The 8,705-nt window shown below is 44.8% G+C and overlaps 1 protein-coding gene across 1 annotated transcript; it reads left to right on the top strand.

Annotated features, from left to right (window-relative positions):
• Nucleotides 1-2,266: 2,266 nt before the first annotated feature.
• On the top strand, nucleotides 2,267-6,311 carry LOC308531000 (normal mucosa of esophagus-specific gene 1 protein). Its single transcript, XM_081107830.1, has 4 exons — nucleotides 2,267-3,426; nucleotides 3,571-3,659; nucleotides 4,585-4,645; nucleotides 5,932-6,311. Exons 1-4 carry the CDS (start codon nucleotides 3,391-3,393, stop codon nucleotides 5,998-6,000), a joined length of 255 nt encoding a protein of 84 aa, XP_080963956.1. The 5' UTR covers nucleotides 2,267-3,390; the 3' UTR covers nucleotides 6,001-6,311.
• The last annotated feature ends 2,394 nt before the right edge of the window (nucleotides 6,312-8,705 follow it).

The following is an 8,705-nucleotide window of genomic DNA, read 5'->3' as shown; positions in this document are numbered from 1 at the left end:
TAGCGGTGCTGAGGAGACAGGAGAGGCTCCCACCACCACCACTGTACTGGCAGCCATCAGCCTGGCTTGTGGCTGAGCAGAGCTCCCCCTATGGAAGCGCACTGACCACCAGGGGGCAGCTCCTGCATTGAGCGTCTGCCCCCTGGTGGTCAGTGTGTGTCATAGTGACCAGTCATTCCCAGTCTTTCTGCTGTTAGGGTCAGCTTGCATATTACCCTTTTATTATATAGGATAGAGGCCTGGTGCACGGGTGGGGGCCGGCTGGTTTGCCCTGAAGGGTGGGGGTCCCCACTGGGGTGCCTAGCCAGCCTGGGTGAGGGGCTGATGGCTGTTTTCAGGCTGGCCACACCACCTTTAGGGTGGGGGGGTCCCCACAAAGGTGCCTGGCCAATCTGGGTGAAGGGCTGAGGGCCATTTTCAGGCTGGCCAAGCCTCCCCAGTGACAGAAGCTCCCAGCCTCTCCTCTTTTTCTTTTCTTTTTTTTTCTGTGATTTATTTACCTTCTATAATTGAAACTTTGTAGCCTGGGGCCAGGGCTTGGCTTCCTCTATCGCCAGGGGCAACCCAAGGCTCCAGCTCAATGGCCATGCCTGCTGAAAGTAGGTATCTGGGATTTATTTACCTTCTGTAATTGAAACTTGGTGCCTGAGAGGAGCTTAGAGCCGGCCAGGGCGGGTGGGAGGGAAAGCCTCCTGCGCTCCAGCTCTGTGGCCACGGCCGCTGAAAGCAGGTATCTGGGGTTTGTTTAGCTCCTATAATTGAAACTTTGTTGCTTTTGGAGCTCAGAGCTGGGCCGTGGCAGGCGGGGAACCTTGGCTTCCTCCATTCTTGGGGCAAGAAAGCCTCCTGCTCGTTCCAGCTCTGTGGCTGCCGGCTGCCATCTTTGTTGGCAGTTAATTTGCATATCTTGCTGATTAGCCAATGGGAGGCGTAGCAAAGGTGTGGTCAGCTACCATATTTGTCTATTATTAGGTAAGAAGATGCTTCCTGATCTGTGTTTGTCTGATATGGCACCATGATAGATTCAGGCTCTGCCTTACCAGTGAGCAGTATGTAAGTGCTGTGTCCTTAGAGTTCACGTTAATTTTGACCACTTGTTTATGGAATTATTGAGTTTCTCCACTGTATAGCTACTATTTCTATTTTTCCTTTTATAAGTATTTTTAAGGAGGTAGATTATGTATTCATCTTTATTTTCCATTATCATGAAAGCAATTAGAATGCTAGAAAATACAGATTAACACAAAGAAAACACTTGAGTATTTAACCTTCCAGTTCCTTATGGATGCATAGATAAGACATGGTTTACTTTGTAACTTGTTTTTCTCATCTAACAATATCAGGTAAGCATCTCACTGAGCCTTTCTTCACTCACAAGTATACGCAAATGAGACAGACATGGCAGCTGGGAGCATGGGTCTCAGACAAATCATGCAGGAAGTAACATACAACCAAAAGGAATTAAGGGTCTGATCAGAGCGCAGTGCATGAAATATATGAAGTCATAAATGTTAAGTTGGAAAATTTTCTATTTCTGATTGAAGCCAGGACACATTGATTAAGCCAAACCTCACTATTTGGGGAATAATTATTTATAGGCATATAATTCATCTAAGTTATTCTAACCACCTGACCCCTCACTTTTGAGTAGTAGGGGAAATACCTAGAAAACTTAGAATTCTGACAGCTTTCATTCATATTCTCCATCTGTATTGGTTTTATAGGACAAGGCAGCATTGAGCCTTTGCCACCCCTGGCTGGAACCCCTCCCTCAGGCGCTAGCTGGAGGCCGCGCCCCCCCCCCTTTTTTTTTTCTAGAAAAAGTTCCTAGTGTCAGTCTGGAAGTCTGGTACCCATACTTTGGTTAGAAGCTGAATTTTGATGTGAAAATGTCTCATCAGAACTTTGGAAGCCCCCTGAGGACAAAAGCCATGTTTTCTCTTATTAAAATACTCAATAAATGATGATGTCAGATCAAGGATTTCTTTGACTCCGTTCCCCCCCACACCCCAAGTTTATTGGGATAATATTGGTTAGTAACATAAATTTCAGGTGTACACCTTTATAAAACATCTGTATTGTGTGCTCACCACAGAAGCCCAGTCTCCTTCTGTCACCATATATTTACCCTCTCATCCTCCCCCACCTCATTTCCCCTTTGGTAACCACCACCAATCTGTCGGCTTTGACTCCGTTTTAATCTGATTTGAGGATGGCTCTGGACAGCTTCCAAGAGTTGTTCTTAATAGTGGTGAGAAAATTAAAATACTTCAGTTTCTAAGCACCTGGGAAGTATAGTTTTCCCTGTGCATTGAGCGGAAACACCTTTCTGAGCCACATCAATAACCTTAGACAAAGGTTTACTCCCAGACCTGCCAAAACGGAGCAAATCCAGTAATTGCTAAACCTGGCAATTAGGTACCCACTGAAGGGTAGGCAGAATTAACTTTAGCAAAAAGTATTTAATAAAATAATATTTTCATTACAAAGCCTGAGCTGGGCTGACTAAAATCTAATTCCTGGTGTGTGGGAACCAATCAGTATAGCTCCACATCCCTGAAAACCTGGATTGCAGCAGCTAGAGAAGGTGCTAGAAGTTTCTGGTGGGGAAGGGAAGCTCCCCCGAGGGATTATGGGCTTTGGGGCAGCCACAGAGGATGAAGTGTCCTGAGTGGGTTCCTTTGGGGTTTGAAAGGTGGGAGCTGTGCCTGCTAGTCATCCTGGGGAAGACCAAATTCCATACTGACCTTGCGTCTCCCACAAGTTCATCAACCTGGGCATTCACTGAAGGGGAAACGTGGCTTGCTGGGTGTAATTCTAATTTCGCTGCCTCTGGCTCTGCAGCTCCTTTTCCGGACCCCTTTTGAGGGCGCTGGTTTTCACCCCGGCCCTGGCCAGCAGCGATCCCGGTGTTCTCAGCTCCACCCGCTTCCACACCCTGGGCTCCCGGAGCGCCAATGCCCAGCCAGGGCGGGTAATAATCGCAGCGAACGGCAGGGGGCGCCCGCATTCGGCTGCGCAGGGTCTGCGCGCGCGGCGTCCTGCAGGGGGCGCTCTCGCGCCGGGCGCCGAGCGGGGAAAGCGAGTCAGGTCCCGCACGTCCGCGACCCGACCCGTGACCAGAGCGCCCCGGCCGGCCCTTCCGGACGGTTGTGGTCGGTTTATAAGGAGCGCGCCCGGCCGGCCGCCGAGGTCGTGGTCGTTCGCATCCTCCGCGCGCGTCCCCGCCCCGCCCCGCCCCGCCCCGCCCCCAGGGGAGCCGGCCCCAGGCTGCCTTGGAGAGTTCGTTGGATCTGTTGGCGCCTACGGAGTGTGGTCCTAGGGGCTGAGATTTCATCAACATCTTGGATTTTTTTTAGTCTAGATTTGGCATTCTACACTGCGGTCATCATGAAGGTTTTCCGAGTCCTGATGAAACATAAGGAAGTAAGTATTTAAAGCAATGGAAAAATCTTGACTACAATTTTTGATTTTTAAAGATGAGCAGGTGGTGCATAGCTATTCTGTTACCTTTCACTTTGAAGCAGCGGGATTTGCCCTTAATTTAACGAATTCAATGTTCTCTGTTAGCTTATTCCTTTGGCGTTGATCATAACGGCGGCAGCGAGCGGAGCGTCATCTTTTGCTGTCTATTCCCTTAATAAAAAACCCGATGTGATGTAAGTAGACATCATTCACAGACACGTTTTTACAGCTTAAGAAATGTATGACATCAATTTCCTCCCCCCAACCTCCCCGTTCCCCCCCCCCGCCCCCCCCCGCCCCCCCGACAAAACCGCCCAGCTGAGAAGGGGAGTCAGGGCTGGAAAGTATCCTGGTGTCAGAAGACTGTAAATTGCGATTTTCATAAAATTAGTTCGTTCCTTAGTTCTCAGTGTCCTTCCATCCACTGCCACTCCCTCTTCTCCGGCAGCAAAGTAAAGTTTGATAAAGTTTTGACATTTCAAATTCTTAAATGGTCTTTGGGGCTATCAGACTTAGATCATTTTAAATGAAATTTTAAATGTTCAGTTTACTAAAAAAATAAAATAAAATTTCAGTTTACTGGAAAGATCTTTCCCAATGCAGTAGAGTTTGTAGATTTAGTTGTTTGCAATGGACCCAATCTCAGCTGTGGATATAATAAGTGAAATACCACGCTTCCTGGGACACCAGGAAGAGAGAAACTTGGAACTGAGCTCGTCGGGCTGGAAAGGGCAGCTCTGGGAGCGGGACCGGGGACCCCGCGGTTCACCCCCTGCAGCGGCCGAGCCCAGCCCTCCTGCTGGTCCTGTGGGCGAGGACATTTGTGCTTCCTCCTGGCCTGGGCTTCCACCGCTGCTGCTCTTTAGCTTGTGAGAAGGTGCTCCAGTCGAGCCCAGTAAGTGGAATCCAGACCTCCTCACCTGCAGAGGAAATAACCCCTAGTGTCTGAGCCAAACCGAAGCTCCTTAAGGAATCTTCCGTCAATTGCAGCTCCCCAACAGATGGAAGCCTTAGTTAGCATGCAGTCCGGATCTGTCCCCAGCATGTTTATAGACCCCATATCAGGGCTGGTTTAAATTCACCTACGTTAATATTTCATCAGCTTTCTTTTCTGTTTAGCATTGATCGAAAAAGAAATCCAGAGCCTTGGGAAAATGTGGATCCCAATGTACCTGGAAAGGTAATTGCCGCATTAAAAAGTGATTTACATTTAGCCCAGCCTTAGCATCATTGTCAGCAGAATAGGTTTAATTAATACCTTTCACTTTTAGGGTGCCATTTGGTGTATGTAGTGTTAGAAAGTGTTACAGAGTTGTAGAGATCTAGTTCAGACTCTTGCTCATTATTCACAGGCAATTTTATTTTTTTAAATATATATTTTATTGCAGAGAGCAGAAGGGAGGGAGATAGGAACATCAGTGATTAGAGAGAATCATTGATCAGCTGCCTCTTGCACGCCCCCTACTGGGGATCAACCCCACAACCCGGGCATGTGCCCTGACTGGGAATCAAACCATAACCTCCTGGCTCATGTGTCGCCGCTCAACCACTGAGCCACACCAGCTGAGCTTCACAGGTGATTTAGACAACTTGGCCTCTCTGAGGCTCTCAGAATCTATAAAATGGGTACAATAACAGGGTTAAGAGGATTAAAGAAGATAAAATACAGAGAGTCCTTTAGAACCATGCCTGGCCCATATATTAATATCTCACTTTTCCCATTATTTATCTAAAGTTAATATTAGGTCTATTATGGCCCATTACAGGAGTTCCTGGAAACAGAAATTGCATTTTAAGCAAAAGTAGCTAATATTCACCTACCGTTTTGAGACTATTGCAAATACTTTTTACATTTTAAATATTTTGGAAGTGAGAAACATTTAATCTGTTAGATTGAACACCATTTAGGCCTGTCAGGAAAGCTATCTTATTTTTAAACAAAACTTTCAAATAACACAGTTTGACCTGGTGAGGACACTTAGGATCTTTTAAAACTACCTACATCGCCTAGGTCCTGGGATAATAGAAGAATTGTGAGGGTAAATGAGAATCTCTGAATGTGAGTCCTTTAGTTGAGTAATTACAATGAGGAAATTTTGCCACACCCTGTGCTAGGAGCATTACACATCCACGCACAGGGAGCAGATTACTTTGTAAACTTATAAAACCATGGGAAATTTAAAAATCTAGATCTTGTTAAATGAAAGGGGGCGGATGGATAAGACCTTTCTCTCTTATCCTGTAACACTCAGGAACCCAAGGGCTTTTTGGAGGTTTAGTGTGATAGAAACCAACCCATATTACTGTTTTGTCCATGCTTTAGAGATGGGAAGAGGAGGTGATTGTTTGGCTACAAATGCTAAGGTGATGCTTTTTCTAAAGACGAGTGTGGACAAATCCCAAAGGGGGATGTAAGGATGAAGGACAGATCCTAACGAAATGCTTTATTTTGCTTTTTTATTTAAGCTTATAACAGTCAACCAACAATGGAAACCCATTGAAGAGTTGCAGAAGGTCCGAAGGGCAACCAGATGACCAGTCCTGGCCTCTTCCTTCCATAGAGTGCCCTATGAATCTAGCGGAAACACTTCTCACAATCTAGATTATGGATCCAGTGTGCGGAAATGCTTCTGCTACATTTCTAGGGCTTGCCTACATTTTTTACTCTGAATAAGGAATTATAAAGTTGGCGCAGCAATAACCACAGTCTAAAAATAAATTTCTTGTTGTAAATTTGAATTTTGAATATTGAAATATTTATGTTTATGATGCCTGAATGTTTTAACATGTATAAAGATTCATAAATTTTATTATCTATAATAAAATACCATCTGTGCAAGATTTCTTAAAGATGAGATACCTATTTAAATGGAGGAGAAAGTCTTATGGGACAAGAAACATTTTAAAGCATAGAGTCATATTTTAATTAATATTCAGTGCAAATTTCTGTGTAAACTTTTATTTATCCACTAGAAATTTATTAAGCACCTACTGTTGGCTCAGCACTGTTTAGATACAGGTGAGATAAAGCAATGAACAATCCCAAATATTGAATGACAGTACAGGACAATACAGTGAAGGACAATGAAGAAGAGATGGGGTATGAGATGTGCACGAAGACTGCACTGGGATTCTGGTGGTGAGTGGGAATGTGGGGTCTGCTGAGATTGCCCCTACGATGACCCTGTGAGGGTGGTAGGGAGGAGGGTGCACAGCACCCTGCAGCGTGTGGGGCCCCTCTTTACTCTGGCCAGTGGTGACTTGGAGACCAAAGGTGCAATCAAACCCAGCAAGCCCTTAGGTTCCCCTTGGAGTGTTCCATAAAATTGCTTTATGTTAACTTTTTAAAAATATATCTTTATTGATTTCAGAGAGGAAGGGAGAGGGAGGGAGGGAGAGAGGAAAACATCAATGATGAGAGAGAATCATTGATTGGCTGCCTCCTGCATGCCCCCTACTAGGGATCAAGCCCACAACCGAGGCATGTGCCCTTGACCGGAATCAAACCCAGGACCCTTCAGTCGCCAGGCTGATGCTCTATCCACTAAGCCAAACCAGCTGGGGCTATGTTAACTTTTTAAAATACAATTAAGATATAATTCACATACCATAGTATTCATCCATTTAAAGTGCACAATTCAGTGTTTCTTAATATATTCACAAAGTTCTACCACCATCTCCACCATCTAATTCCAGAAAATTTTTGTCACCCCCAGAAGAACCCTGTGCTCATTAGCAATAATTCCCTATTCCTGACCCCTCTATCCCTAGCTCCAGGCAAACACTAATAAATTCTTTATTCTCGCCATTTTATATAAATGAAATTATACATTATGTGGCCTTTGTGTCTGGTTTCTTTACTTAGCATAATATTTTCATCTGTGTTGTGTCATGTATCAGTATTTAATTCCTTTCTATGACTAATGTCCCATTGTTTATCCATCAGTTGATAGACATTTGTATTGTTTCTACTTTTTGGCTGTTATGAATAACTAGAGGCTCAGTGCATGAAATTCGTGCAGGGGGGTGAGGGGGTCCCCTCAGCCCAGCCTGCACTCTCTCCAATCCAGGACCCCTTGGGGGATGTCCAACTGCTGGTTTAAGCCTGATCCCCGGGATCGGACATCCCTCTCACAATCCTGGACTGCCGACTCCTAATCACTCACCTGCCTGCCTGCCTGGTTGCCCCTACCTGCTGGCCTGGTCACCCCCAACTGCCCCGCCTCCCCGCACCGGCCTAGTTGCCCCTCACTGCCCCTCCTGCCAGCCTAATTGCCCCATGCAGCCTGCTTGTTCAGTCATTTGGTAGTCCCTCACTAACCCCTGCCGGCCTGGTTATAGGCAGCCTTCTGGTGAGGGTGTGAGGGTTAATTTGCTATCACTTCTTTATTACATAGGATGCTGCTGTGAATAGCCATGTACAAGCTTTTGTGTAGCCATATGTTTTCTGGGTTTTTTTTTTCTTATTTTTTGTTTTTATAGCTATATATTTTCAATTCTCTTGGGTACATTAGACTATCTAATAAAATAGGTTCATTAACTATTTTTTTAAACATATTTTTGTTGATTTTGGAGAGGAAGGAGAGGGAGAGAGAGATAGAAACATCAATGATGAAAGAGAACCATTGATCAGCTGTCTCCTGCACGCCTGCTCCTGGGGATCGAGTCCATAACCCAGCATGTGCCCTGACTGGGACTCAAACTGTGACCTCCTGATTCATAGGTCAATGCTCAACTACTGAGCCACACCTGCTGGGAATTCATTAACTATATTAAATAAAGGTGATAAATTATTGTTTTTTTTAACTTCCCTCTGAATATAATAGAAATTTAAGAGAAGGGCTAAATTTTTATCACCTTCACAGCAAAATTAACTAGCTCTTACTAGAGACTTGGCAATTCTGAAAGGACTAAAGCAAGACTACTTCCACCAACCTTTCTTGCTTCCTTATCACTGAAAATTTTCCCAGATGAAAATCTTCAATGGTTGATCTCAAGGAATTACATGTGCCAATTAAGAAGCACACTTTTATTTGCCTAAGTTTCTCGTGTGATATGATACCATTTAGGCAAATAAAAACCAACAGTTGTGATGGTTGGTCAACGAGGAGAGCACATTTGTGAGGGATGACTGGGCCTTTCAAATTTCAAAATATTTATTTTAATTTTGGTTGTGTTCTTAGCATTTTCCCTGAATGTTTTATTTGGAAAATTTTTCAAATATGCAGAGTTGAACAATT

This window comes from Myotis nattereri, assembly GCF_964212035.1.
Source record: "Myotis nattereri genome assembly, chromosome: 1".
In the NCBI taxonomy this organism is placed as follows: Eukaryota; Metazoa; Chordata; class Mammalia; order Chiroptera; family Vespertilionidae; genus Myotis; species Myotis nattereri.
The sequence above is the reverse complement of the archived record's forward strand: the minus strand, read 5'-3'. Positions and strand labels throughout refer to the sequence as shown.

Coding starts and splice junctions, on each gene's coding strand:
- LOC308531000 (XM_081107830.1), top strand. CDS start 3,391: ATGAAGGTTTTCCGAGTCCTGATGAAACATAAGGAA. Junction 3,660..4,584: donor AATAAAAAACCCGATGTGAT/GTAAGTAGACAT, acceptor TTTTCTGTTTAG/CATTGATCGAAAAAGAAATC. Junction 4,646..5,931: donor ATCCCAATGTACCTGGAAAG/GTAATTGCCGCA, acceptor TTTTTATTTAAG/CTTATAACAGTCAACCAACA.